Source organism: Trichomonas vaginalis, chromosome II (assembly GCF_026262505.1).
Source record: "Trichomonas vaginalis G3 chromosome II, whole genome shotgun sequence".
In the NCBI taxonomy this organism is placed as follows: Eukaryota; Parabasalia; order Trichomonadida; family Trichomonadidae; genus Trichomonas; species Trichomonas vaginalis.
Genome location: NC_067204.1, coordinates 11,374,844 through 11,402,825, shown reverse-complemented (window position 1 = coordinate 11,402,825; position 27,982 = coordinate 11,374,844). Strand labels below are relative to the sequence as shown.

The window sequence follows — 27,982 nt, the reverse complement described above, 5'->3', positions numbered from 1 at the left end:
CGATAAACTATTTGTTGTGTGACACTTAATTCGTTTTCAAGTGAAATCAAGTCAATAATGAGATTGATAATTTTGATTATTTTGTTGTTCGAGATTATTTGATATATAATTGATTCCTTATAAGTTTATCTCTTTAGTTACTCCTTAGTCTTTTCATTTTTTTATATTGAATGTCTTTGATATTAGCAAATACTTATCAGATAGAGCAAATAGTTAATACAAAGACAAATTTTTATATTAAAAACGATATTCTTTGGGCTATATCAACTGTTGGACATCCGATTCTGATAAATTTCCGCGATTCTCAAAATCTTCAAACTCATTTATTCTCCGAAGTTGGTGACTGCAAGAAAATCGACATTGATTCGTCAGGTAGATACTGTTGCGCAGTTTCTAAAGAAGGAGTTTTTGTTTTAGATTCTCGTTCTTTAGTAGCAAGCAAAATTTCATCAGATTCTACTCTCCCTGCGACATGTTGGGCTTTACCATCAAGTTATCAAGCGCCATATATCTTTTTAGCATATAATTCCGGTATTTTTGCATATTTTTCAATTGATTCTAGAGATGATCAGCAATTATTGCAATTTACAGATAGATACGCAAAAAGTGGCAAGCGAGATCAAATCATTCACTCTATTCATATCTCACATCTTAATGGCGACAAATTTTTATTACAAATGGTGTCGAAGATGAAGATTCCAAACGCAAATTACACATATTATCCATATATATTACTTTTCAATCCACAAGAAGGCAAGTTTACCATAGATGTCAGTCAAAAGATGGAGTTTAATGCTCCATTATCACCAGAACTCAGACAAGTGAACGTAGATTACTTTACAGCAGTTACATCGAAATCGAATACATACAACACGTTTTTCTTTTACATTGATCCTAACTCTACACTTAACAAGAACAACATGAAACCAATCCAAGATCTTATTGTTAGTGATAGTGAACTTCTTCAAATCCAAAATGTGAAAGATTACATCTTTATTCAGACCAAAAACACCGTTTCCATTTATCACAAACAGAGTCATCAAGAACCAGTTTGTCAGATTGCATCCATTACACTGGATCCAGAAGACATCTTCTGTGTTGATCCAGTCACATGTCATTTTTATGTTATCAACGAGAACGGCTTCAAACGCTACAAATTCAACGAAGAGTATGAAGGCATCCAAGGTTTTTTTGTATGGATCTTCAATGCTACTAACAACGAAACATACTTGACAACAGAGAACTTCACACCTACTATGCTTTTATACATTGCTAAGTCAGACATGCAACGAATCAAACTATTAACTAAATACATTGAAACTAAAGACACATCACAACGTCTTAAACTTTTATTGTCCCACCAAGCATTGATCTTATACATCCAATACTTGTGTGAAAACAACACTCCTAAAGAACTTGATTTGTTCACCGAATGGTCACAAAGTATGATTGACCAGAACTTCCTTAGTGCTAAAACGATCGAAACACGTACATCTACATTTGGCTTACAAGTCAATATCCACGATGTTCGTACCAAAACTACTATGTTTGAGTGTGCACTTGAGAAAGGCGACATTGATGAAGCAGTCAAGATCCTTGAGAATGTTCCACGCGACGACTTCGCCACATGTGCTCTTCGAATTGCAGACAAGCGAATGGAAGATGTTGTTCGTGTCACATTCCAACGCAAACTTCTTGACCAGAAAGAACTTATTCCAGTTCTTATGAGCGAACACGCTGTCCAGTATCTTCCAGTTTTCCTTGAGCGAAACATCATCAAAGAGAACTGGCAATCCATGATCTTCAGCATCCAAATCACTAAATGCAAGAGTGAAGATAAGATCCGAATGTCTAAGAAATTCATTGACATTTTGAAAGACAAAGACACTAACAAAGATCAATGGTACAACTTCGCCGTTCGTTACTGGATTCAGTCACATGAATACGAACTTGCATCAGATGCAATGTTCTCGCGTGGTGACATCCGTGGTGCTGCTATTGCAGATGCAGATGCATCATTGAATGCTGTTCTTTCAACTAAAGACATCTCTAAACGTCGAAGTCTTGCAAGTGATTTATTACGTAGTTTACCACCGGAATACAGTTCTAATAAAGCACGCGATATCCTTGAAAACAAGACACAAGACATTGGATTAGACACATTGTTACGCTTCATTCCAGACGAAACATATGTTAAACTATTAGTTAAACCTACTGACGAATTCTTGAACGAGATGGACGAAAAGATCAGTTTCGACCACAAAGAACGTGTTACAGCGCAGAAAGGTATCGAAAATGCACACAACAAACTTCAGAAAGAGAAAGAATCACGAGACAAATTTGTCATGGCTGCATCAGCTAAATGCAACATTTGTTGGGATTCACTTTTCAAAGGTCGTTGTGTTATTTTTAAGTGTGGTCACACATTCCACATTGAATGTTTGAAGAAACACTTGTCATCACTCGGTGTTACGGAAACATTTGATCCCACATCATGTTGTGCATTTTGTTCATTCCCTGCTCCATCTACAGTTGACGAAAATATCTTAGATGACGAAACAGAATGGGTTATTTCATCCGACGAAAGCAAGAAAACGCTCACCAAATCTGCATTATCCGATTTTAGTGTTATCAAAGGATTTTTCGGAAAATAAACAAATTAATAAATATCTATTTATTTTATAAAGATCATTTTTATTTTTCAATTACAACATCATAAAAGGTATGATTAATTCTCATTATGAATAAACAATTCTGATATGTGAATAGGAAGCGTTTGTTTTTGGTTATACACACCTTAAATGTCATACAATATGTATATTTTAAAAAAGTTTCTTAAGATGAATAATGTTTATGAATATTAATAAAGAAACTAATGAGATGGAAAATTCTATTCTCATAACAAATATTGATATGTATAGTTTTAGGAGCGAATGTTGGAAAGGAGATGTTTTCAATAGAGATGTATTGAAGAACATCAATTGTTGTTTGATCTGAAAATTTAGTTGTGTTATCAAAACAAACATGAACTGACTTTTCTCCAAAAAAATATTTACAGTTATCTGATAAAACTGTTTGACTTGTAATATATAAATTACTTTCATATGGAAATACCTCAGAAAATCCACATTCAGAATCATCATTTAAAATAAGCCTACAAGGAACAAAGATATTCATTTTGTGTTGAAAATAAATATTGAAACATGATATGAATGTATTTAAATTATTGAAAATAGTAACATTGACTAATCTTTCACAACCATCAAATGCTGATTGGCCAACAAATTCTATATTACCTTGGAAAATGATTTCTGTTAATGATTCGCAGTCATAAAATGCCCCATATCCAATATATGTTAAACTTCCTAGGATTGTGATATTTGTTAATGATGTACAAGATTCAAATGCATATTCTCCAATAGATGTTACACTTTCTGGAATTGTGATATTTGTTAATGAATGACAGTCAGCAAATACACTATTTCCAATAGATGTTACACTTTCTGGAATTATGATATTTGTTAATGATGTGCAATAAGAAAATGCATAATTTTCAATCCATGAAATATGGCTATGAAGTTGAATGGATGTAATATTCACATTCTCGAAGCACCAGCTGGAAATATTTGTAACATAACTAGGAACAATATATTCACCGGAATATGTTGGAACAACTCTAAATAATGTTGAATTATCTGTTCCTGTAAATACAGATTTAGAATCACTTTTATAACATTTATTTTCTGGATCAACTGTTATGTTTTCCAAACAAAAACAATAACTAAATACATCAGACGATATTTCATCTATTTATTTTCTGGATCAACTGTTATGTTTTCTAAAGATTTACAACCACTAAATACTCGAGGGGAAATATCATTTACGAATTTTGGAATGAAAAAAGTTAAAAAAATTGTCCCAAAAAAGCAATCTGAATCTAATTTTTTTAATTTAGAATTTTTTGAAATCTTTATAGTTGTTAAACCACAATAACAAAATGCCCAATCACAAATAGTTTCTACAGAATCTGGTAAATCTACTGATGTTAAAGCATTAAAATAAAAGCAAAAACTTCCTATACTTGAAATATTTGGAGGAAGTAAAACTGATTTCAATCTTCTACAATCACGAAAGACTGTTCCATTTAGCAATGTAAGATGATTGCAATTACTGAGATCGGCTGATTCTATATTTGTTTTAGAAAAGCTATAATTACTAATACTCATAATTTTATTATCTTCTTCAAATTTAATTGATGTGATTGTTTCTCTACAATTCTTGAAGGCATAATTATATTCACCTTCACTATATATTTCTTTGACAGTTCGAGGAATAACAATTTCACTAATTAATCCCGCTGAACAACCAATAAGAACTTCTTCACTTTCATCTCTGTAATCAAATGGTTCAAAACTAGTACTTTGATAAAGAATAAAGAAAATCATGTTTAAATAATATTATTGTCTTTTGATTTTTATATAAAATAGAAAGATTTGATCTGTAAATTTGCGAAAAGATGAAATCTTGAATAAAAAATGTATCTCTAAGTAATGAAATGCCGAATATTATATTAAATAATAGGAAATTTGGTAAATTGATCAGTAAATTCATTGAAAAATTAACTAATAAAAAATTTGAATATTGATGAGCAATTGTATCAAAGAGAATCAAAATACATTATGATTTGTGATTATGGTGTTGTGAATTTCGATATGTGCTTCGTTTCTAAAATGAAATTCAAAACTAATAAATGGTAAAGCTATTTTAATTAGCCAAAGTACCGCATTAAATTGTTTTCAGCCATTTAAAAGATTATATTATTGTTGATGAACGTTTGGATTTACGAAATAGAAGTTGAATGGATAAGAATGTCGTTGAATTTGCTTTCAAGTTGTTTCTTTTTGAGTGTAGATCAAATATTAGTCAGTGATACACTCTTATCGATAATATTTGCAAACTTGAATCAGCTATCATAAAAAATGAAATAGTTGCAGGCGCTGCACACCACAAATTATAATCCAAAAATTTTTTTTTCAGTGGTAAATTTTTCTTACTAAAAAAAATAATGACATCTCAGACTTCACTTTCTCGTTTAATTCAATTAGTTGAAGAGCAAAAACTTGATGCAATTAATGGAACAGTTCATGTATGGGCTGATCCAAGTTCTCAACAACAAGTTCGCCAAGCAACAACCAAAATCGGATCAATAATTCATGATCCTTCATATTTCACTATTCATAAAATAGTACCAAATAGACCTCAAAATGACATTGCTCAAGAGATGGCACAGTGTTTTCCAAGAATAATTGTTTGTGCTTTATGTAATACTCAATATGAGGATCCAAGAAGGTGGGTAAATGAAGTCTATCCAACGTATATAGACAAAATCCCATATGCTGAATTTTACTGGTGCAATGTTCAAATTGCAAATGAAATTGAAAGGGAATTTTTAGATAAAAATCAGATTCTTGCAAATCCTACTGTTGTTGTATTCAAAATGGGCCATCTTATCGATAAATTTGTCCCTTCTATCTACGAAGCTGCCCAGGAAGTTGTTGAACTTACAAATCCATTGTTACCTTCAGAAGGACCGAAGAGAGACCTCGGAGATGTTCTTGCTAAGACATCAGCAGGCTATGATCCAGGTCGCGCAGCATTTGAAGAAAGAGAATATAAGAAGAAAGTTGCTGAAGAGCAAAACAAGAGAATACAAGAGCTCTTAGAGAGAAAGTGTATAAAGGAAAAGATTGCTGCACAAAGAACAACAATCCTCCCAATATAATAATGTTTAAAAAAATTTTTATAAATTACATATTTCTTTTAAAAATTCGGATGTGTATGATCACAAAAGATATAGATGCAACTTATTTTCAGTAATTTGTTTTAAAAAATTTAAATCAGGAAATTTCCTTTGTGTTCTTAAAATTTTGGGTACATTATTAGAGAAAATATAATTGTTATGATTCGCCCAATCTATGGAAGAAGTAAAACTAAATCTTTGTCTTGGATTTCAATTGAATAGTTTACATAGATTTATGGCAACAAGAATCAAGAAACAGATCCCAAAGAATCTTCTTGATCTTCTTTCTGCTGGTATTTCAAGCAATCATAGATCCTTTTTAATTATTGTTGGTCCTCACGGCACAGATCGCATTCCAACAATAAATACTTTATTACAGAAGAAGATGTCAACAAATTCCAAAGTTCTTTGGTGTTACCACAAAGAACTTCACATTTCATCGAATCGTGAAAAAAGAAATCGTCAACTCAAGCAAAAAACACAAAATGGAACATTAAATGAAGATTTAGCAACAGAACTTGATCTTTTCTTTGCAAATTCAAAGCAAGTTACATTCGCTAAGTATTCTGAGTCCCATCGTGTCCTCGGCCAGACATTCAACATACTTGTTCTTCAAGATTTTTCATCTCTTACACCAAACATTCTCGCAAGAACAGTAGAAACAGTCTCAGGTGGTGGCCTCATCGTATTACTTCTTGATGACATGCAATCTCTCAATGATTTATACACAATTACAATGGACTATCAACGCGGCATGAATCGTGATGCTTTTGGCAAGGTTGCATCACGTTTCAACGCTAGATTCCATAACAGCCTCAAATCATGCAAGAATTGTATTGCAATGACTGATGAATTTGATATTCTCGATTCTGTTACTCCAAACTTCGAACCAGACTCAACAATTAGCGAGGATGCCGATCTTAAAGAAATATTGGCCCAATACTCTAAGGATATCGAATCAGTTAACGAACGTCTCGAAGAAATTACAGATGAGAAGCAAAAGAAGCAAGTTGAACACGAAAGAGATGAAAAGCAACAGATATTATCTATTGTCGAGAAAGCTCTTACAGCAGATCAAGCTAAAACTGTCGGAAAAGTTATTGATTCAATCAAAGACCGCCAACTTGGAAAAGTCATCGGTATTACAGCCGCTCGTGGTCGTGGCAAGTCAGCCGCCATCGGGCTTTCGCTTGCTGCAGCTCTTGCTTTAGGATATTCCAACATTTTCGTTACAGCTCCAAGTATAGCCAACTTAACGGCACTTTTTGAATTTGTCATTGTTGGTCTTACAGCTCTTGGCTTCAGAGAAGGTGAATCCGAAGATTTCGAGGTTGTCAAGTCAAATCCAACTTCCTCCAAGGAAAGACCATACGTTACCCGCGTAAACGTTCATTTATCGCATGGTCGTCGCCAGACAGTCCAATATGTCCGACCAAATATGACACAATACCTTGGCCAATGTGAAATTTTGGCGATTGATGAAGCTGCGGCCATTCCATTACCAATTGTCCGCCAATTAATGGGTCCATACACCACATTGTTCTCATCCACGGTCGATGGCTACGAAGGAACAGGAAGAGCGTTATCTTTGAAGTTATTCAAGGAATTCCAGAGAACGATGAAGTCCAGATTCACTCAGACAACACTTACAAAGCCAATTAGATACGCAGAAGGCGATCCAATTGAAGCTTGGCTGCATAATTTATTATTACTTGACGTACATCCACAGGAATGCAGTTTAATCCCCGCATTATCGGACACAGAATTATTCCTCATCAACAGAGATGCTCTTTTCAACGGTAGCCGTGGAAGTGAAGAATTACTTCGCGCATTAGTTTCTCTTTCAGTGGAAAGCCATTACAAGAACACTCCAAATGACTTGACATTGATGGCCGACTCTCCGAACCACAGAATTTTCGCTTTAATCAACATGAAAACTGTTACAGGAAAAGGAATCCCAGAAATCATCGCTTTCGTTCAAGTAGCTCTTGAAGGAAAGATCGGCGATGAACAATTCTCTAACGCGGAGAACGGAAAAGGCCGTAGAGATGGAGATCTCATTCCATGGAATATCGCTCGTGCCTTTGAAGAGCCAGAATTTGCACAGTTGACAGGCGTAAGGATTGTAAGAATCGCTGTTAACCCAGAAATGCAAAAGAAAGGCTATGGTTCGGTTGCAATTGAAAAACTTGTCCAATACTACTCCGGCCATGAAGTTGTGGACACAAAAATTAAACCAAATGCCAAGACCCTCATGTATCCACTCACAGCGATCGCTCCTGAGCCAGTTGATTACATGGGTGTCTCATTTGGTCTGACAAGAGACTTGGCCCACTTCTGGAGGAAGGGAGGATTCGTTCCTCTTTACGTTTCCCGCGAAACAAACGAAGTTACCGGTGAACATTCCGTAATTGTTATCAGACCAATCGGAGAAACGGAATGGCTGCCAAAATTCACGACAGAATTCAAGTCCAACGTTTACAGATTGTTGCCAACCATCTTCAGAGACGTAACTCCGTTCGTCATCGAAGAAATTATGTTCCCACCTCCTCCATCAGAAAAGGATTCAGATGGTCGTGCAAGATTGACAGATATCGATGTAAAGAAACTCTCCAGATGGTCGGGAGATGGAATTGGAGCCGTCAAACACTTACTTGAATCTGTTTGCGACTTTATCTTCGTAGACAACCCTCCAATCAAGCTCACAAGGACAGAAATGTTCGCTCTCCTCATCATGGGCAAACAGATGGCCGATGAAGAAGAATGCGCAAAAAGATTGGAAATTCAAGTAAACCAGGTCGTTGCTTTGCTCAAATCTGCTATCGGAAAGATCTCAAGATACTTGAACAAGCAACGTGGAGAAACAGACTCCAGTATGAATAGTAAAATTATAGAGAAAGATTAGAAATAAAGATTCTTATATATTATTATCTTATTTGAACCAAACTAATTGTTTTTATATCCTAAAAAAACATAAATTTCGAAATTCAAAAAATAATTTGCTCAAATAAGCATATTTCAATGGTAATAACACTTCACAAGAGCTGTATTAAAGAATTTGTTAAACCAAGTCATATCATAGTATATATATGACAAATGAAAAAGAAAATATCGTAAAATATTTATGATATCGGCGATACTCGAGAATAATTGTTAATAAGAATTATAATTTTAAGTCAATATTTTGTAAAAATAATTTTTGTAAAAATAATTTTGAGTTTTATTATTTCTAATGAAAATCATCTTTGAAAATATCAGAAAAAGAATATTATGTTTTTGCACCATGTGAAATAAGAAGTTCGGCTATTTCTTTACTGTTTTCCAATTCTGCATAATGAAGAGCGGTTTCTCCGTTTTCATCTTTTTCATTGATATTTACACCATGTGAAATAAGAAGTTCGGCTGTTTCTTTACTATTACAGAGTGTTGCAATGTGAAGAGTGGTTTTTCCGTTATTATTTTTTTCATTGATATTTATACCATGTGAAATAAGAAGTTCGGCTGTTTCTTTACTATTACAGAGTGTTGCAATGTGAAGAGTGGTTTTTCCGTTATTATTTTTTTCATTGATATTTGCACCATGTAAAATAAGAAGTTCGGTCACTTCTTTATTATTATTTTCTGCTGCTATATGAAGAGCGGTTTGTCCATTATTATCTTTTTCATTGATATTCGCACCATGTGAAATAAGAAGTTTGACAATTTCTTTACTGTTTTCACATGCTGCTGTAAAAAGAGCGGTTTCTCCAAATTTATTTTTTCCATTGATATTCGCACCATGTGATAAGAAATATTCGCAAATAGATGGACTATTAAACGTTGGAGAATAAACTAAGCAATTGTTAATATCATTAGTTTGATCAAAATAAGCAAAAAATGATTCAAAATTCTTATATGTTGCACAACTTGATAAATCAATCTCCATATTATACTCATTCATCAAGAATGTAACAAAATCAATGTTGTGTGAAATAATTGCATATTGCATGCACCAATAATCTGGTATTTGATATTTCAAACATTCACTCATGATTTCTTGATTTCCGCCTAAAAATGAAAATCTCAGACATTTTTGAGTTATTTCTGACTGAAATTTAGATCTTAATAACTTGAAACAATCAGCTGCTCCGTGGTAACAACATAATTCAAGTAATGAATATCCTCCATTATAATATGGATAAAAACTGCTTTGAAGTTTTTGATCTTGATCAAATCCATCGATTTTAGTGAATTGGATGAATCTTTCAAGAGCATTGTACATAATTGCTCTGTAAATTGTATTTTCTGTATGAATATCGAGATTTTCTGATTTAATTTTTTCAAAATTAGAAGACTTGTCTAATTTAATTCCATATTCTTTGTAAAACAGGAAGGTTAAAATAGGTTCAACATTACAGACCTCTTCCACATGATAATCATCAGATATGAGTTTGACAAGAGATAAATATGACTTTGTATAGCGATTATTATACAGAATGATATATAATATGTCTCGCATAATTATTTGGGGATGATATTTATTTGAATCAATCAATTCTGTTTTGAATTGATATATAGATATCTTCCAAACTCATTAGAAGAAACAAATATTGTGATATGTGTGAACATTATTTAAGATAATAGGTATGAAATGACACAATAACAATAGAAAAATTGAAATCAATAACAATTGTAACATCCAGATGATATTCAAACAAAATTATACAAGGCTGTTAAAGGAAATCATTATTATTTCGGAAATATTTTGACTCCACGGATTTGGTAGCATTTATATGTACAGAAAATATATATCGCTAAGTCAGGGCTTCAAATTCTAGCTAGTTTAGATATATGGTGTCTATAGCATTTTATCGATCTTTTTTTTAATCAAGAATAAATGATGACTATGGATATTTAGTCCTATCAATTGTCATACATTTCATATAGACTTTATTTGGTTGCATAAGATGCAATCAGAGTTAAAAAAAGAGGACTCAAGAGAGGGAATTAGAGCCTGTGAATCACTTGCCCAAGCAAGAACTTTAGTGTCTATACAAAATACTGGTTCTTGCTTTTTTTTTATTGACAATATTCAAAAAAAATTGTTTTGTAAAATTTCTCTACACGGAAAATTCATTTTTTGAAAATTTGATTAGTATTGGTATAGCAAACCAGAATTCTCCAATAGTAAATTAATAACGAATAATATTTTTATTTATGTCAAAATCTGAGAACATCAAAGTTGTTGTCAGATGTAGACCAATATCTAAAAAGGAAGTTGACAAGGGCTTCAAACCCATTGTTAAAATCGACAATACAAACAACATGGTCGCTCTTACGCATGGAGATGATGATCCTGATCCAAAGTCATTCACATTCAACTCAGCCTACGCGTGGGATTGTACTCAACAAGACATTTACGATGATGCAGGCAGACCTATTGTTCAAGCTGTGCTTGATGGCTATAATGGAACAATTCTTGCTTATGGACAAACAGGTACAGGAAAAACATATACAATGGAAGGCGTTGTAGATAATGAAGAACACAAAGGTGTCATTTTGCACGCATTCGATCATATTTTCGCACACATCGCAAAAGTCAAAGACAGAGAGTTCTTAGTACGTGCATCTTTCCTTCAAATTTATATGGAAGATGTTTTCGATCTTCTTGGAGATCCTAAAAAGAAACTACACGTCCGTTCTTTGGAAAATGATATTTGCGTCGTTGGTCTTTCAAGCCACATCGTTAAAACACCACAAGAAATTACAGAATTACTTATGCGCGGTAAAGATAACCGTGCTGTCGCTGCTACAGCCATGAATGCCCAAAGTTCAAGATCTCATTCAGTTTTTACCGTCGTTATCGAGCAGAGTGGCGAAGAATGTGGTACGAAAATGGGTAAATTACACTTGGTTGACCTCGCCGGCTCAGAAAGACTTTCAAAAACAGAAGCCACAGGTCAACAAGCGAAAGAAGGTGCCAAAATCAACCAATCTCTACTTTCTCTTGGTAACGTTATCTCAGCTCTTGTTGCTGGTGCAAAGCATATTGCTTACAGAGACTCAAAACTCACTCAATTATTACAAGATTCTCTTGGTGGAAATGCCAAGACAGTTATGATCGCAACTCTTGGTCCAGCTTCATATAACTACGATGAAACACTCAGTACATTGTTATACGCCACAAGAGCCAGACAGATTAAAAATGCTCCAAGAGTTAATGAAGATCCAAAGGATGCTTTACTTGGCCAATTAAGACAGAAGATTGCAGAGCTCAAGAAACAGCTTGAGATGCAAAATGCAGCAGCCGCAGCCAGTGGATTAGTTGTTCCAACGACAGACAATGGATTTCTCAAAGAAATAGAAGAGAAACACAAGAGACAAATGGAAGAATTGATGCAATCAAAGAACATAAATGAAGAAGAGAAAGCCAAAGCGAAAGCAGCTTTAGATGCAGAGTATCAACGCGAGAGATCGATACAAGCAGAAAGTAAAGACCTTGAAGAGAAAATCAAGCAGATGGAACAGTCTGTTTTGGTTGGCGGTGTAAATCTTTTGGATAAAGAGAAGCAACAAATGGAAGAAATCAGGGCAAATGAGTCTAAGATCAGAGAGAAACAGAAGGAACAAGAACTCTTGGAAGAAAAGAAGAAAGAACAAGAAGAAGCCATTTTAGTTGCAGAAAAGAAATATGGATCATTGAAAGAAGAATTACAAGAGAAATCAAAGAAAATAGAGAAATTGAAGCCTCTCATTCGAAGATTGCAAGATAACATCGATGATCTTCAGACACAATTCGAAAATGAGAAGGCTGATCAAATAGAAAACATAAAGAGAATGAACAAAGAACTTGGATTACTTGAATTAATCACAAATTCGTTCATTCCACCTGAAGATTTGAAGAAAATTCAGGATTATTCAACTTACGATGTTGAAAACAAGAAGTGGATGATACCAAGTATCGACAAGGCAGGAAGACACCAGAAAGTCGAAGAAGTCATTGAAGAGAAGGTCTTCATTGCAGGTACAAATGGTCCAACTGCTTTGTTCAGTAGAACAAGATTGGATAATTATGTTCCATCAAGAAGTGAAGCTGAAAAGGCAAAGCTGAGAAGGAAACATGCTGTACAACATGCTCTTAACGAATTCGCTTTGATATCTGATCTCAGTTAGCAAAAGTAATTTTAGATTTTTAATGTAATTGGAGATCCATTATTTATTATAACTTTTAATGTTTGTTTATAGAATTAGATTTTATATTTTAAACAGGTTATTTTTACTACTATATTTATTATAAATGCCCTTTTTATTACCTGCAATCTATGTCTGTTATTTATATTCGGTTTAGTTATAGACTACATTTATGCTGAAAAAAAGTATGCTGTTATTTGGGAACTCTTTTGCTAATGAAAAAGAATTATTTTATAATGGTAATAAAGGCAGTAATACTGTTATAGGAAAGTAGGGTTCTATTATATGTTTTATAATGGTAATGAAGGCAGTAATACTGTTTATAATTATAAATGTTACCCCTTATATCTTTAATATATTAAAAAATAGGGCTCTCTAATGTAATTTGAAATGAATGATTTTAACATATTTTAGCCCTTTACCCTTAGCTTAAGATCTTAAGATCTTTTTGGCAATATGATAATTTTATTGAGTTATTTTACCATAATGCAGTTTAAAGTTATACTTGTCAACGATTGTTTTAAATGGATATGAAACGAGAAATCAATAATTCAATAATTTCAGACTTTTAGCAAAGTTCAAATTTCGGTTTAAAAAATCGAAATTCTTGATTACCAATACTAGTACATTTTAATCCAAAATTCATCAAAACTCTTTGAATGTAGAGTGTCCGAATTTCCTCTCAATTACAGAAATTTTTGTGTTACATACTGCATAAGCGTAATACACCACTTTTACATTACAATATATTTCTTTGAAAAAAATGACGATATGATTTGGCTCCATAGCTCTCAATTTCAATATGACGAAAGACACTCGCGCCACCGCAGAAGATCTTGAAGTTTCTGGTTTCTTCTGGGTTCCATCATTCGAAATCTATGGCTCTGTTGCAGGCATTTACGATCTTGGCCCAACAGGCTGCGCAATCGAACGCAACTTCCTCCAGAAGTGGAGAGATCATTTCGTTCTTGAAGACGACATGCTCGAAGTTCGCTGCTCCGCTCTTACCCCACGTCCAGTCTTAGATGCATCTGGCCACACAGAAAAATTCAATGATCTCATGCTCACAGACATGACAACAAAGGCACTTTACAGAGCTGATCAGTACATCGCTGCTTACCTTAAGGAGCGTGCTGAGAAGGAAACAGACCACGACAAGAAGAAGCAGTACGAGAAGGATGCCGAAGATGTCGATGGCATGACAAAGGAGCAGATGATGGCTCTCATGGCCAAGTACAACATCAAGTCTCCAGAAGGCAACGAGTTCTCTGAACCAGCCCCATTCAACCTTATGTTCAATACACGTGTTGGTCCAGGCGCCCGCTCCATCGAGGCATTCCTCCGCCCAGAAACAGCTCAGGGCATCTTCGTTAACTTCACACGTCTCCTCAATGCCAACCGCGGATCTCTTCCATTCGCTGCTGCCCAAGTCGGCGCTGGTTACCGTAACGAAATTTCCCCACGTAACGGTCTTGTCCGCTGCCGTGAATTCCAGATGGCCGAAATCGAGCACTTTGCTGATCCAGAGCAGCTCAACAACTTCCCTAAGTTCGAGACAGTCAAGAACCTCAAGGTCAAGCTCTTCCCAGCCAGTATCCAGGAATTAGAAGACGAAGAAAAGCGTATCCCAATCGAGATCACCCTCGAAGACGCTATCGCACAGCACGTCGTTTCCCACAAGACACTCGGCTACTACATTGGCCGTGTCTACTTATTCCTCTGCGAAATCGGTATCCAACCAGATACAATTCGCTTCCGTATGCACCGCAAGAACGAAATGGCCCACTACGCTCGCGAATGCTGGGATGCCGAAATCTACACAAAGACACTCGGCTGGCTCGAGTGCGTCGGCATTGCTGACCGCCAATCATGGGATCTTTCTCGCCATGCTAAGTACACAACAAAGAAGGGCGATGCTGAATCATCACCACTCTACCTTTCCGCTCCACTCGATACACCAATCCACCAGACAAAGGTTGAAGGCGAAAAGTCCGCAATCGGCAAGATCTTCCGCAAGGATGCCAAGGAGATCATGGATGCCCTCGCAACCATCCCAGCCGACCAGGTCGAAGCCCTCCGTGTCAAGGTTGCTGAAGCTGAGAAGCTCTTCGGTGCTGAGAAGCCAGCCAAGAAGAACATCGCCAAGGCCATCGCAGCCCTTTCTGCTGAAGACAAGAAGAAGTTCGAGGAACTCACAAACATCACAGTTTGCGGAGACAAGACAGTTACATACGAAATGTACAACATCAACGATACAGTTGTTACAACACGTAAGTTCTTCCCGAACGTTATCGAGCCATCGTTCGGTGTCGGCAGAATCATGACATGCCTCTTCGAACAGGCATTTTATGTCCGCGAAGATGGCGAACGCCGTGTTCTCAGATTGAAGCCATTCATGGCACCATACAAGGTTAACCTCATCCCAATCAACAAGAAGAACGCTAAGGATGAAGATATCCACAACATCCGTACAAACCTCCGCAAGAAAGGTCTCGCTAATACAATCGATGCTGCTGGTGTCTCAATCGGTAAGCGCTACGCTCGTTCTGATGAAATCGGTACCCCATTCTGCATCACAATGGATGACGTCACAAACGAGGACGGAACAGTCACACTTAGAGAGCGTGACTCAACAAAGCAGGTCCGTGGAAAGCTCGAACAGATCATCAACGCTATCTGCGAAATGGTCGACGGAAAGTCTTGGGAAGACGCTACAAAGGGCTACGAAACAGTCACACGCCCAGAAAACTAAATTAACAGATTCCTTATCATAAAGATTTTTAATTTTCTCCTTTTTAATTTTTATTAAATATTTTTATGATTATTTTGCTATTTAATATATGACTCCGTATGAACATCTCAAAGTAATAATGAATTGTTGCTCTGAGTCAAATAACATAACTCAATATTATGGCAGTCCCAACGGGAACCGCGGTAATTTACCGAGTTTTCCGCACACCGGTTCCTTTTTTTAGGAATTTTTTAGATTAAAAAATATGCTTTGTAAATCATTTTTTGTAAATCGGCAAAAATTTGGAAATATTCTGACGACAATAAATCTGGGAATAGTATTTTAAATACGAGAACAACCTATTTAAAAGTGTTTCGCTCGATTTTGTATAATTTCAAATTTTCGCATATAGCTTTCCGTGAATTACCGTGATTTTACCGCCACATCAATAGTTTACGACACTTTTCCCGTAAAATTGAGTTACGGGAATCCGTAAGATTACCGTACCTCACTTCTAGTTGAAAATAGCATTAGTATATAATAAATAGATATATTATTCATATTTTTGATTTTGAATTACGGAAAAAGTGAGTTCAGAACTTCCAATTATTATTTGATTAATTATGTTAAAAATACTATAAGGAATTAAAATACATAATGTTGAAATTTGAATTACGGAAAAAGTGAGGGTGAAAGTGAAGTGAAAAACTAAGATATTTTTTATTGAAATAATCATAGTTGTACAATTTTGAAACTATATGTAAAGCTATAAATTGAATAAATTCAAAAACAAAAATTGTTTATTCTTATTAATAAATTTATATTAATCAATATTTGAACAACCCGTAATTAAAATTGAATTCCAAAAAAAAAAAAAAAAAAAAAAAAAAAAAGGGAAGTGGGGCTTCCAGGCACTTCGTGCCTTCTAGCCCTGAGGATGTTTTGTCAAGACTTCTTCTTCGTAAATGTTTTGTCAAGACTTCTTCTTCGTAAATGTTTTGTCAAGACTTCTTCTTCGTAAATGTTTTGTTGAGACTTCTTCATCGTCAATGAGTGTAAATCAGGCAAAAATATATTTTAGGGTAGAAGGGTATATCTAACCTCTTTTCTAACCTCTTTTCTACCCTCTTGAATTTGTCAAGACTTCTTCTTCGTAAATGTTTTGTCAAGACTTCTTCTTCGTAAATGTTTTGTCAAGACTTCTTCTTCGTAAATGTTTTGTCAAGACTTCTTCTTCGTAAATGTTTTGTCAAGACTTCTTCTTCGTAAATGTTTTGTCAAGACTTCTTCTTCGTAAATGTTTTGTCAAGACTTCTTCTTCGTAAATGTTTTGTCAAGACTTCTTCTTCGTAAATGTTTTGTCAAGACTTCTTCGTAATGAGTGTAAATGACCAAAAATATAATTTAGGGTAGAAGGTTATATCTAACCTCTTTTCTAACCTCTTTTCTACCCTCTTGAATTTGTCAAGACTTCTTCGTAAAATGTTTTGTCAAGACTTCTTCTTCGTAAATGTTTTGTCAAGACTTCTTCTTCGTAAATGTTTTGTTGAGACTTCTTCATCGTCAATGAGTGTAAATCAGGCAAAAATATATTTTAGGGTAGAAGGGTATATCTAACCTCTTTTCTAACCTCTTTTCTACCCTCTTGAATTTTCATGAAATTTACACCAAAAATATATTTTAGGGTAGAAGGGTATATCTAACCTCTTTTCTACCCTCTTGAATTTTCATGAAATTTACACCAAAAATATACTACTAGGGTCATTTACGAAGAAATCTCAACAAAGTCTTTACGAAGAAGTCTTAACAAAGTCTTTACGAAGAAATTCATGAAAATTCAAGAGGGTAGAAATGAGGTTAGAAAAGAGGTTAGATATACCCTTCTACCCTAAAATATATTTTTGGGTCATTTACACTCATTTACGAAGAAATCTCAACAAAGTCTTTACGAAGAAGTCTTAACAAAGTCTTTACGAAGAAGTCTCAACAAAGTCTTTACGAAGAAGTCTTAACAAAGTCTTTACGAAGAAGTCTTAACAAAGTCTTTACGAAGAAGTCTTAACAAAGTCTTTACGAAGAAATTCATGAAAATTCAAGAGGGTAGAAATGAGGTTAGAAAAGAGGTTAGATATACCCTTCTACCCTAAAATATATTTTTGGGTCATTTACACTCATTTACGAAGAAATCTCAACAAAGTCTTTACGAAGAAGTCACAATAAAACATCTGTCAAAAACCGCTTTTCTGTCACTTTTCAGGTAAAAACATTTTTATTGTATATAAAATGAATTGTACAAAACCACCGTTACCGTTCTTTGGAAATAAGAGTAGATGTAAAGATATTCTATTGAGAGAACTTAAGAAACTACCGAATGGTCTAACATTTGTAGATTTGTTCGGTGGAAGTTTCTATATATCTCATTTGTGCCATACTGTATTTCCTGACTCAAAGATTATATGCAATGACTTCGACAACTATATGAACCGTCTCAAACATATACCAGACACAAACAAAATATTGAAAGAGTTAAAAGAAAAGATACCTATAGGTAAGATGGAACGTATACCATTAGATAAGAAAAATATTGTGAGAGAGGTTTTGAAAAAAGCAGAGTATATTGACTGGGATAGTATATCTTCTAGACTATTGTATAGTGGTTCTATAAGAGTTCATGACATTGAAACACTTATGTCAAAAGTTTTATATCTTAACTATACAAATGTTTTCAAAGAGGACATAGAAAAATATACTGAGGGTATAGAGTTTGTGAGATGTCGTTGGACAGAGTTGTATGAAAAATATAAAAACAAGGAAAATGTTTTCTTTATAGTAGACCCGCCGTTCTTTAACACATACGATTTTCAATACCAAGTAGACTGGACTTTGAGAGACTCTTTAGAAACTTTAGACGTTTTACATAACCATCCATGCTTTTACTTTACATCCGATAAAAGTGGTTTGGAAACCGTTATGAGATGGTTAGAGGACATACATGACTATGAGTTTAGATACGATAAGATAGAATATGAGAGAGGTCCTATAAACCGGAAAAAGTGTCACAACAAAGAAATTTTATTGGTAAGTAAATGTGGTTTGAAATAGGACTACTTGTTTTAGGTTTTTTCCATTGTGTCATTTATTTATTTGACGTGGCAGAAAAGTACAGAGAATATGAAGATGAACCAATGCCTGCAAATGTTCAGCATATGTACTCGTAAGAGATATTTTTATCTAATATTAAATGGACGCACAGAACTTAGCGAATGCACAGCAACCTGGACAACCAAACCCAGAGAATATTCCAAATGAAGTTAGAATACAAACTGCAATGGCAAACTATGGTCAAGTGCCAACAGATGTACAAATGCAAACTGCCATGTCAAATGACGCTGCGTTAGGTTTGCCACCATGGTATGCAAATATGAGATGGAAAGAGTTTTATACAAACCCTGAAGTGGGATATAAACAACTTTATGCAGATGACGCGAACACAGGAGTTGACCCAGAATATGTTTTCTACCAGAGGAGAAACAGAATGTATGAGCTCCAGTTAAAGAATGCTATGGAACTCAACAGGAAACGTAAGAGACTAGGCGGACATTAGATTTTTACATATAGTAAAATGGGTTTCTTCAGTAAGATAGGAAACTTCTTTCGAAATGTTGGAAGAGGTATATGGAATGGAATAAAAACCGTAGGAAGAGGAATTTGGAACGGAGTCAAAAATATTGGTAAAAGAGTAGGTCAGTTTGTTGGTATTATACCTAAAGACCCTGAACCAGAAGAACAAGCTCCTGTTATACAACAGCCTGAACCTGCACCACAGTCTAGTTGGCAACCACAACCGGTATATTAAAAAATTATATTTTTACCGTTCGATAGTAGTTGTATATGAGACTAAGTTCTAAGTAAAACGCATGGTATAATGGAACTATTCTCTTTCTTCCATCTGTTGTAAACCATACTTGAAAGTCTGAAATACTTCCACTCGGTGGTTCATATAGCTTTGTAGGTTTTTCGTAAAAGTCATTTGCCAAGCATAAAAAAGAGTTTTGTGCACCAGAAAATGAAGCATGAACAATAATAGCAGCTGGGTCGAAAATATTTTCATATGTTCCATTAGGGTTTTCGACTTCATAAAAGTCTGGGTGTACTGGATATGCTGCAGGCTGATTTAACATCCTCATAAATCTATACCATGCCAAGTTGTTATATTTTGTAGAAATATAAACGTTTTCTCCAAGGTCTTCTATTTTATTGATTTTAACAGTTGCATTTTTCCTGTCATAAATAATATCGAGATGGTATTCTCCTTCGTCAATGTTATACTGGTTTGCATATTCGAGATAGATGTCGTTTATTTTTTCTTGAAAAGCTTGAAGAGTTGTTTCTAAGTTTACAAGCAAATTCACTTGTAAAAGTTTTCCCTGTTCAAATTTCTCATACATACGTTTTTCTTTGTTATAGTATCGAACTTCAAAAGCGACCGTAAATGGGAAACCATGTATGGCTTCTGAAATGAACTTCATTCTACGAAAGCCAATAGCTTTTGTGACAGATGGGTCTCTTAGCCATCTTAATGGTAGTCAAAACGATAGCCTTCATGCTTTACGGTCTCTGTCTCAAACTTTTGACCGACATTAGTAAAAAGTTCATCTAATGGTTTAGTTGTAGCAACTCTTGAATTTTCTTTTTCTATTGGAAGCATATTTTATCTAGAATAAAAATGTCGAAAGAAACAGCGTCTATGAGAGAAATACAACACAACCGACAACTCATTATACAAGCTCTAAATAAGAACACAACAAACTTTTCAAACTATTCTAAGATATCTGAGTCATTGAAAGAAGGAAACTTAAAACTGACGATAAACCCAATGACAGATGAGTTTCTGTTTCAAGACAGTAAGAACCATACTGTCTGTGTAAATCCAACAAAAGGAACTTTAAACGAGAAGCCTATAAAAGAACTTCTTTTGAAAGCAGATGTTGACAACAAAGCTGACAAAGAGTATGTCATTGAAAAAGTTCAAGAAGAACATGACAGAGCAGATGCAACATATGCAACGAAAGAACATACTCATCCTGAACTAGCAGACAAAACATATGTTGACAATAAAATGTCAAGTGAAGTGACAAGAGCTGACAAAGAATATTCTAAAAAGACTCATACACATACCATTGCAAATATTACAAACTTACAAGAAACCTTAAACAGGAAAAGTGACGTTGGACATACACATACTATATCTGAAATAACAGACTTAAACGTTAGCCTTGAAAAGAAAGCTGACAAAGAGTATGTAGATGCAACAAAAGACTATATTTTCGCATGGACAGATAGAGCATACCCACAAAAACACCATACACATAACATCTATGACGTAGATGAACTTCAAGAAAAGTTAGATGACAAGGCGGATAAAACATATGTTGACAATAAAATGTCAAGTGAAGTGACAAGAGCTGACAAAGAATATTCTAAAAAGACTCATACACATACCATTGCAAATATTACAAACTTACAAGAAACCTTAAACAAGAAAAGTGACGTTGGACATACACACGATTTCTTCGCAACTGTTGGTATAGAAAATATTGCAGGAACGGTTGAAGAACCTGATGGAACTGGTGGGGATGTATTAAATTGGAAACCTCCTAACTTTCCACAAGGTTTAACATCGGAGGATGACATAACAACGATGAAAGACATTAAATGTAGAAATGTCTATGTCATGGAGGATGAAAACAAAGTTAAATTCACTGCTCAAGATTTATATGATAAAAAAGCTGACAAAACAGAGCTTCAAACGTTAAAGACAGAAATACTTCAAACAGTATATCCTATAGGTTCTATTTATACGTCAATGAACTCTACCAAACCAGAAGTAGTACTTGGTTTTGGAACTTGGACTCAAATAGTCGACAGGTTTTTGTATTGTGCAAACTCTTCAAAGGAAACAGGTGGAAGTAAAACGATTTCAGGTGAAAATTTACCTGCACATAGTCACTACATAGATTTAAGTACATCTCAAGCAGGTTGGCATAAGCATAGATATTGGGATTGGTCAGGAATGATAAAAGGTAAAGGATATGATGTTAAAGACAACGTTAAGTTTGCTATAGATTGTTACTGGAGTAACACTGAGGGAGGAGGAAACCATACACATCGCGTTTCAGGGTATACGCAAACAACGGGACAAAGTAAAGACTATATGCCACCTTACATGACAGTTTACGCATGGTATAGAATTGCTTAGTCGTCATTTTCAACTTCTTTAGCATATTCGTCAGGAGTTGTCTTATATTTGTTAGGAACTGTCTTTGAAAGTATACCACCTTGAACCTTAACAAGTTTGAAACGAGGTCTGACAATAGTAGTTTTATCTTCTGCTTGCAGTGTGTACATTTTGCCATGTTTGCCTAAAACTTCATAATATTCTCTTGTATACTTTCTTCTATTTTTACGAACACGAATGCGAGTACCTGTCGAGTTCCCATTGTTGTCATAGTCAATAGTATTTTCATATGGGTCGCGTTTAGGTATTTCTATTTTTACTTTGTCACCTTTCTGAAGTTTGAAGCCCGGCATTCTTTCTTGTTTGTCTCTTTTGACTAAATTATTAAATATATAGTCTTTCTCTAAGTCAGGGTTGTTTTTCATTTCTTCGGGGGAGTGGTTTCCCAAACCTTTTTGTTTACGGCTATTGTAAATATTTAAAACTTGTCTCATCTTTGCCATGGAGAAGTGTCTATATTTGTCGTCATATGACATTTCATTTGCTTCACCACCTTGTGGTTGGTTTAAGTCTCTTAACATTTTTATACAACCGTCAATGACACCAAGAGCAGAATGGTTTTGGTCGACAATGAAATATTGGTTTACATTTTTTGAACGCAGATAGTTTTTAATATCATCTGATTTGAAAGAACTTTCACAGTCAGATGTTAGTTTTGTTGGATGGTATTTGTCAACGAATATTGTCAAAGCTGCTAAGATATCTAAAATATTTTTGGACTGTAATGGTATGGCTTCACAGTATCTTGTGTTTTGACCGACAAATATTAGCCAGTATGGTGGTCCATCTTCTCTATACCTCGGAATGTTTTCCAAGATATCCATAAACCAAGCATTTGGTGTTGAACTAAAGATTTTTACCATGAGTGCTTTCTTTGTCGCTTTAGAAACATAGGGGTCCTTGTTTGGATTCGTCATTTTTAACCCATAAGAAATGGGTTTATTTGGCGCATTAGCAGGAGTTGCATCTAGATTTTTACCCGCAGTGGGAACAATAGCCAGAGGTGTATTTGGAGTTGGAAGGAAGATTTTGAGTACATTAGGTATACTTAAAGAGAAAGCACAACCTATTATACAAACTGTACAGAAAGGTTGGGATGTAGCACGAGATGCAGCAAATCTTATTCCAAATCCTGAAACAAGAGGAAAAGTTCAAGGATGGATGGACAATGTAGGAAGAGAAGCAGGAAACTATTATAACAAAGCAAATGACTACTATAACCAAGCAGGACACTATATGGACCAAGGTGAAAGATTCTTTAACAGAGGATATAACCATGCACAACAATGGGTAAACAATAACCAACCCGCAACCACCTCAAACTTGGGGAATGTAAAGTTTTTTACTGAGATGAAATGAACAATACAGCATTGAGACAAATGGGTTCAAGATGGATTTGTCGACTTCCAGCAGTTACACAACGTGTTTGTCAAGTTCTTCCTATACCTCAGGAAGTTTTAGACCGACTTAAAAAACAACAACAACCAGTTGAAAACAAACCAAACTAAAATTTTTTACTGAGATGAAATGACCGAAGAAGTTGAAACGGTAGATTTGACACCACAAACAAAAAGTTCAGAACCATTGTCAAAACCTGTCAAAGAACTTACAGATGAAGAGAAAAATTCAATAATAGAAAGTGCCAGGTCTGGAAATACAAACCCTAACTATAAAGTCACTTTTCATAGAAATGGAACGGCTAGTATCTCAAAAAAGAAACAGACTCTCACAAATAAAATATTGAAGTCTGAAGGAGCTTTCGAGACAACAGATGGGAAGGTATACTTCACTGACCAACAGTTCATTATAGAACATCTCATTGACTTAGAGTCGAAATATTCTAAACTTTACAACAAACACAAAAAGTTGAAAGGAAAACAAAGACAGATGGCATATGATATTTACGAAGATGTTAACGACACAACCATACCTGCAAGTGAGGTAAAGTCAGAGGAACCGAAAAGTGACGAAAAACCGATAGAAGAAGGGAAGCCAAAAACTGAAGATAAACCAAAACCAAAGTTTAGTTTCCAAACTAAACCAAGTCAACCTTCATTAGCTGGTATGGGTTGGCGTCAAAGACTTATGGTAGCTGGTGGTTATGTTAAGTAAAGGAAAAAACATTTTTCAAAAAAAATATTTTTTTATTTTATTTGAAATGTACGCTGAGTTTGTTGGAACAGACCGTTGGGAAACTTGTTTGTTAGATGAGAAATATGAAATTCACTGTTGTGAGTCATTTGAAGTCAGAAACAAAAAGACAAAAAGAGTTTTAAGCGGATGGGAGCGAAATGACGGATATGCTAATATGAAGATGAGTGGAAAAAACTATTTTAAACATGTTGTCATTGCAACTCATTTTATACCGAACCCTAACAATTTACCTTTTGTAGACCATATAAACCATATAAGAAACGACAATAGACTTGAAAACTTGCGTTGGGTCACTTGTTCTGAAAACAATAAGAACATAGGCAAATTTCGAGATATTGTATTCGAATTTGTCGACGAACTAGAAGATGAAGCAATTGAAATTACAGACTATGGCGAGCATACGTTTGAGTTTTACTACTATAGCGAAGAACAAGACTCTTTCTACTTTTATACCGGCGTAAACTATAGGAAATTACAAGTATGTTTTACTAAGGCGGGCTATGCTCATGTAAACGCTAGAGATACAGATGGAAAATACGTTCAAATACATCTTAACAAATTCAAGAAGCTATATGGCATACCATTTTAAAATATATTTTTTTATTTTTATAAAAATGCCCCCATATAGAATGGATAGAAAGTCTGCTAGAATAAAAGCAGAGTTGCAAAGATATGGTTGGAGAGTTTCGAAGAATTTTAAATATAGGAAGGGAAGACCCATAAAAGTCTATGACAAATTGTCTGGTCTTCGCTACGAAATGGATTTGGAAACAGCACGCGCAAATTATCCAAACAGACTAGAGAGGTTAGAAGAAGAACGTCTTATGGACATGCCTTTCGATGTTTCTGAGCCGCAGGTTGAAGGACACGACGGCTTTGCCAGGTTCTACTGGAAACATAACGAACAATTGCATCCTTTGAGAAGGAAAAAAGGTAGTGCAGAGGATGGTCATGCTCCCATGGAAAGAACAAGATATGCATATGAGAAGTATCGTGAAGTTAGAAGTCAAATTACATCTGGTCGAACCTTTACAGTAAACTTTGACGAAGGAAAGAACAAAGAAGGCTTCATGGGTGTACTTGCTGCCATACAAGACGGAAATAAGAAAGGATACAATCTCAGACTAACCATAACAGATTTGGACGGTCATATATACTATGCAAATGGCAATGTCACAACAGCCGCAAAACTTCTTGACGCTTTCAAGACTACAAAGAGAGAACAAATGGTTGACTCCGACTCAGACATTTTGAATGCAATTGAAGGAATTGCAAGTGTAAAGTTCGAATGGTACCAACCTAACCCTCAAGCAGTCAGACAACATGTTTGTTAGATGAGAAATATGAAGTAAAAACGTTTACTTTTAAAACAGTATATTTTTACATATATTAAATGTTTCAGGTTGAAAAACAAAGAACAAAAGTAGCAGATACAAAACCGTTAGACTATATCTTTACAAATGCTGGTAGGAATCTTTCAGATGAAGAAATTTCATCCGGAGCTTACAGGTTCGACTATCCAATTCGTTGGCTTCAAAGTCCTTCAGAAGCAAAGGCAATAGGATTTAGAAGAGTTTTGTTTTCAAATAGAACTAACGCATTTATGTTCGCAGTATATTTTCATGGGCAGTATGAAGGTTCTGATGGTCTAATAGACAAATTTGACGAAATGAGAATCTTTACAGTTCGTTCAGACGAAAACCTTGAGAAGACTCTAAATGACTTTCAAACTCAAATAAACAAATATTATTGGGAATTGCAAGAAAAATACGACTCTTTACTAAACGGAACTTACTATCTGAAACTAGAATATGACAAGATGAACTCAACCGTTTCATTTCAAAGGATTGAAATTAACCCTCGAAGAAGTACACAGTTTTTATTTTGGGAAGTAGACAAACGTTCTTGGGCACAATTTCTTCGGTTACTAAACCAGAACGAACCATTACCACCTGACGGTCCGTTTAAATTTATACGCCCACCAACAGATTTGACAGTTTATAGAAACGTGTTCGACCCTCAAAATGTTATGTGTCATGCAAGTTTCAGTTCAAGCAACAACAGTTTTCTTTGTATCGGTAAGGACTTTTATGACCTTACCTCTAAATTCTACGAACCACCTAGTAACAGTTTCTCTGACTTTCAAGTCTGGTTCACAACAAACGGTGTGCAGCATATTATACCATTGTACTATGACTTTTATCTCGAATTGTCTTTCATATATAACTACGGAAAAGTGCTGAAAAAGTATTGAAAAATACTTTTAGGGTAGAAGGTTAGATCTAACCTCTTTTCTAACCTCTTTTCTACCCTCTTGAATTTGTCATGAAATTTATACAGAAAATGCTTGTTTTGAGGTCGAGCCACTTTTGGCTCCACCGTATTCTTTCAACCAAAACTCATGAATTCAGCAAAAATATATTTTAGGGTAGATGGGTATATCTAACCTGTTTTCTAACCTCTTTTCTACCCTCTTGAATTTTCATGAGTTTTCCCGAAATAAAAAATAAAGTTGGTTTTTTTAAAAAAATATTTTTTTATTTTTATTGTAAGAACATGTTAGCAACAACAGCACCAAACTCTTTAGTCATGAATCCTACGTCAATGTTAGTAGAGATGAAAAGCTTCATTCCTTCTTCATATACTTTCGAAACAGAAATCCAGAAGATAAAGCAGGAACTTTTAACAAGTAATTTAGACTGTAGTGCGAAAGATGAAACAAATGAACAGTATCTTTATGAAATGCAGGATATTATTGACCATTTACCCAAATTGCCTGAAATCCAACAACAAAAGCTTACTATTCCAGAATTCGATGAAATAGAAGTCAAAGCAACTGACTCAGTAGAAATAAAGAAGTTCATACGAAAGGTTAACTATGAGTTTCTTGGATTTCATTGCAACCACAAAGTCATGGACAAAGATTGCGACATGGTATATTAAGAACATCTCTGACATATACAAATCTGAAGAGTTTAAGACCTACGACAACTTTGTTTCGTTAGTTGCAAAATGTGTATGGCAGATAAGAGATAAAGATAGAAGAGGTAAGATATGGAATGAACAGATAAAACCCGCAACTTTTGAGTTAAAGAGAGCAATTGACGCCTTAGTCATACTAGCAGGTAAGATTTCAATGTACAATGCTAAAATGAACCCACAATGTTCAAAATGTAAAGCAGCAATGAGGAAATATAACTACTCCGTCAAAGAGATAGAACGTATGCGAAACGACTATGCTGACTTAAAGAAAGAAGTAGAGAAACCAGCAGAAGATAAAATGGACATGTTGACATTTCTGAACAAAAACTATCCAACAGCTGACGATTTCCTTCTATCTGATGTCAAGAAGAAATATAAAGAAACCTTCGGCATTGTTAAAACATTCGATGTACTGACAGAAGAAATAGAAGCTACGAAATTGTTTAGAATTTCACGAATTCACAATGTTTACCATGTGAAACGTTTATAAAATAACTGGGGTAGAAAAGAGGTTAGAAAACAGGTTAGATCTAACCTTCTACCCTAAAATATATTTTTGCTGAAAAAAATGACCAAATTTCATGAGTTTTGTATGTTTTAGACCATGTTAGAAAACATGTTAGAAAACATGTTAGATCTAACATTCTAACATAAACATTATTTTTTGGTCATTTACGCTCATTACGAAGAAGTCTTGACAAAACATTTACGAAGAAGTCTTGACAAAACATTTACGAAGAAGTCTTGACAAAACATTTACGATGAAATCATGACAAAGAATGTACGATGAAGAAGTCTTGACAAAACATTTACGATGAAATCATGACAAAGAATGTACGATGAAGAA

General features: G+C 34.8%; 18 protein-coding genes and 1 pseudogene across 19 annotated transcripts, besides 1 other annotated feature; 16 read left to right on the top strand and 3 right to left on the bottom strand.

The window, feature by feature from the left end:
• Nucleotides 1-170: 170 nt before the first annotated feature.
• Nucleotides 171-2,654, top strand: TVAGG3_0526650 (vacuolar protein sorting-associated protein 18-like protein family; the record flags this gene model as incomplete). The annotated part of the gene is made up of 1 exon (XM_001315537.1): nucleotides 171-2,654. The coding sequence occupies one exon, from the start codon at nucleotides 171-173 to the stop codon at nucleotides 2,652-2,654; it is 2,484 nt and encodes an 827-aa protein (XP_001315572.1).
• Nucleotides 2,655-5,065: 2,411 nt separating this feature from the next.
• TVAGG3_0526640 (uncharacterized protein) lies at nucleotides 5,066-5,782 on the top strand (the record flags this gene model as incomplete). The annotated part of the gene is made up of 1 exon (XM_001315536.2): nucleotides 5,066-5,782. One exon carries the CDS (start codon nucleotides 5,066-5,068, stop codon nucleotides 5,780-5,782), a length of 717 nt encoding a protein of 238 aa, XP_001315571.2.
• Nucleotides 5,783-6,035: 253 nt separating this feature from the next.
• TVAGG3_0526630 (N-acetyltransferase 10 family) lies at nucleotides 6,036-8,705 on the top strand (the record flags this gene model as incomplete). The annotated part of the gene is made up of 1 exon (XM_001315535.1): nucleotides 6,036-8,705. One exon carries the CDS (start codon nucleotides 6,036-6,038, stop codon nucleotides 8,703-8,705), a length of 2,670 nt encoding a protein of 889 aa, XP_001315570.1.
• A 363-nt stretch (nucleotides 8,706-9,068) lies between these two features.
• TVAGG3_0526620 (ankyrin repeat and SOCS box-containing protein 4 family) lies at nucleotides 9,069-10,298 on the bottom strand (the record flags this gene model as incomplete). Its single annotated transcript, XM_001315534.1, has 1 exon — nucleotides 9,069-10,298. The coding sequence occupies one exon, from the start codon at nucleotides 10,296-10,298 to the stop codon at nucleotides 9,069-9,071; it is 1,230 nt and encodes a 409-aa protein (XP_001315569.1).
• A 698-nt stretch (nucleotides 10,299-10,996) lies between these two features.
• TVAGG3_0526610 (kinesin-related family) lies at nucleotides 10,997-13,078 on the top strand (the record flags this gene model as incomplete). The annotated part of the gene is made up of 1 exon (XM_001315533.1): nucleotides 10,997-12,952. The coding sequence occupies one exon, from the start codon at nucleotides 10,997-10,999 to the stop codon at nucleotides 12,950-12,952; it is 1,956 nt and encodes a 651-aa protein (XP_001315568.1).
• Nucleotides 13,079-13,760: 682 nt separating this feature from the next.
• On the top strand, nucleotides 13,761-15,767 carry TVAGG3_0526600 (glycyl-tRNA synthetase; the record flags this gene model as incomplete). Its single annotated transcript, XM_001315532.2, has 1 exon — nucleotides 13,773-15,722. One exon carries the CDS (start codon nucleotides 13,773-13,775, stop codon nucleotides 15,720-15,722), a length of 1,950 nt encoding a protein of 649 aa, XP_001315567.2.
• Nucleotides 15,768-17,984: 2,217 nt separating this feature from the next.
• On the top strand, nucleotides 17,985-18,803 carry TVAGG3_0526590 (phage tail repeat-like family; the record flags this gene model as incomplete). The annotated part of the gene is made up of 1 exon (XM_051237463.1): nucleotides 17,985-18,803. One exon carries the CDS (start codon nucleotides 17,985-17,987, stop codon nucleotides 18,801-18,803), a length of 819 nt encoding a protein of 272 aa, XP_051095287.1.
• Nucleotides 18,804-18,942: 139 nt separating this feature from the next.
• On the top strand, nucleotides 18,943-19,305 carry TVAGG3_0526580 (uncharacterized protein; the record flags this gene model as incomplete). The annotated part of the gene is made up of 1 exon (XM_001315530.1): nucleotides 18,943-19,305. The coding sequence occupies one exon, from the start codon at nucleotides 18,943-18,945 to the stop codon at nucleotides 19,303-19,305; it is 363 nt and encodes a 120-aa protein (XP_001315565.1).
• Nucleotides 19,306-19,323: 18 nt separating this feature from the next.
• Nucleotides 19,324-19,557, top strand: TVAGG3_0526570 (serine threonine-protein phosphatase family; the record flags this gene model as incomplete). The annotated part of the gene is made up of 1 exon (XM_001315529.1): nucleotides 19,324-19,557. One exon carries the CDS (start codon nucleotides 19,324-19,326, stop codon nucleotides 19,555-19,557), a length of 234 nt encoding a protein of 77 aa, XP_001315564.1.
• Nucleotides 19,558-19,561: 4 nt separating this feature from the next.
• TVAGG3_0526560 lies at nucleotides 19,562-20,409 on the bottom strand (annotated as a pseudogene). Its single transcript has one exon. A coding segment is annotated over exon 1 (848 nt).
• A 267-nt stretch (nucleotides 20,410-20,676) lies between these two features.
• Nucleotides 20,677-27,982: part of a mobile genetic element that runs on past the window's edge.
• TVAGG3_0526550 (uncharacterized protein) lies at nucleotides 21,957-22,520 on the bottom strand (the record flags this gene model as incomplete). The annotated part of the gene is made up of 1 exon (XM_051237462.1): nucleotides 21,957-22,520. One exon carries the CDS (start codon nucleotides 22,518-22,520, stop codon nucleotides 21,957-21,959), a length of 564 nt encoding a protein of 187 aa, XP_051095286.1.
• TVAGG3_0526540 (uncharacterized protein) lies at nucleotides 22,933-23,335 on the top strand (the record flags this gene model as incomplete). The annotated part of the gene is made up of 1 exon (XM_051237461.1): nucleotides 22,933-23,335. A coding segment is annotated over one exon (403 nt), but the record flags the coding sequence as incomplete, so codon positions are not given.
• On the top strand, nucleotides 23,355-23,507 carry TVAGG3_0526530 (uncharacterized protein; the record flags this gene model as incomplete). Its single annotated transcript, XM_051237460.1, has 1 exon — nucleotides 23,355-23,507. The coding sequence occupies one exon, from the start codon at nucleotides 23,355-23,357 to the stop codon at nucleotides 23,505-23,507; it is 153 nt and encodes a 50-aa protein (XP_051095284.1).
• TVAGG3_0526520 (phage tail repeat-like family) lies at nucleotides 23,887-24,111 on the top strand (the record flags this gene model as incomplete). Its single annotated transcript, XM_051237459.1, has 1 exon — nucleotides 23,887-24,111. The coding sequence occupies one exon, from the start codon at nucleotides 23,887-23,889 to the stop codon at nucleotides 24,109-24,111; it is 225 nt and encodes a 74-aa protein (XP_051095283.1).
• TVAGG3_0526510 (HNH endonuclease family) lies at nucleotides 24,158-24,742 on the top strand (the record flags this gene model as incomplete). Its single annotated transcript, XM_051237458.1, has 1 exon — nucleotides 24,158-24,742. The coding sequence occupies one exon, from the start codon at nucleotides 24,158-24,160 to the stop codon at nucleotides 24,740-24,742; it is 585 nt and encodes a 194-aa protein (XP_051095282.1).
• TVAGG3_0526500 (uncharacterized protein) lies at nucleotides 24,783-25,487 on the top strand (the record flags this gene model as incomplete). The annotated part of the gene is made up of 1 exon (XM_051237457.1): nucleotides 24,783-25,487. The coding sequence occupies one exon, from the start codon at nucleotides 24,783-24,785 to the stop codon at nucleotides 25,485-25,487; it is 705 nt and encodes a 234-aa protein (XP_051095281.1).
• Nucleotides 25,547-26,407, top strand: TVAGG3_0526490 (uncharacterized protein; the record flags this gene model as incomplete). The annotated part of the gene is made up of 1 exon (XM_051237456.1): nucleotides 25,547-26,407. One exon carries the CDS (start codon nucleotides 25,547-25,549, stop codon nucleotides 26,405-26,407), a length of 861 nt encoding a protein of 286 aa, XP_051095280.1.
• On the top strand, nucleotides 26,710-27,030 carry TVAGG3_0526480 (organellar and viral DNA polymerase type B; the record flags this gene model as incomplete). The annotated part of the gene is made up of 1 exon (XM_051237455.1): nucleotides 26,710-27,030. A coding segment is annotated over one exon (321 nt), but the record flags the coding sequence as incomplete, so codon positions are not given.
• TVAGG3_0526470 (organellar and viral DNA polymerase type B) lies at nucleotides 27,305-27,625 on the top strand (the record flags this gene model as incomplete). Its single annotated transcript, XM_051237454.1, has 1 exon — nucleotides 27,305-27,625. The coding sequence occupies one exon, from the start codon at nucleotides 27,305-27,307 to the stop codon at nucleotides 27,623-27,625; it is 321 nt and encodes a 106-aa protein (XP_051095278.1).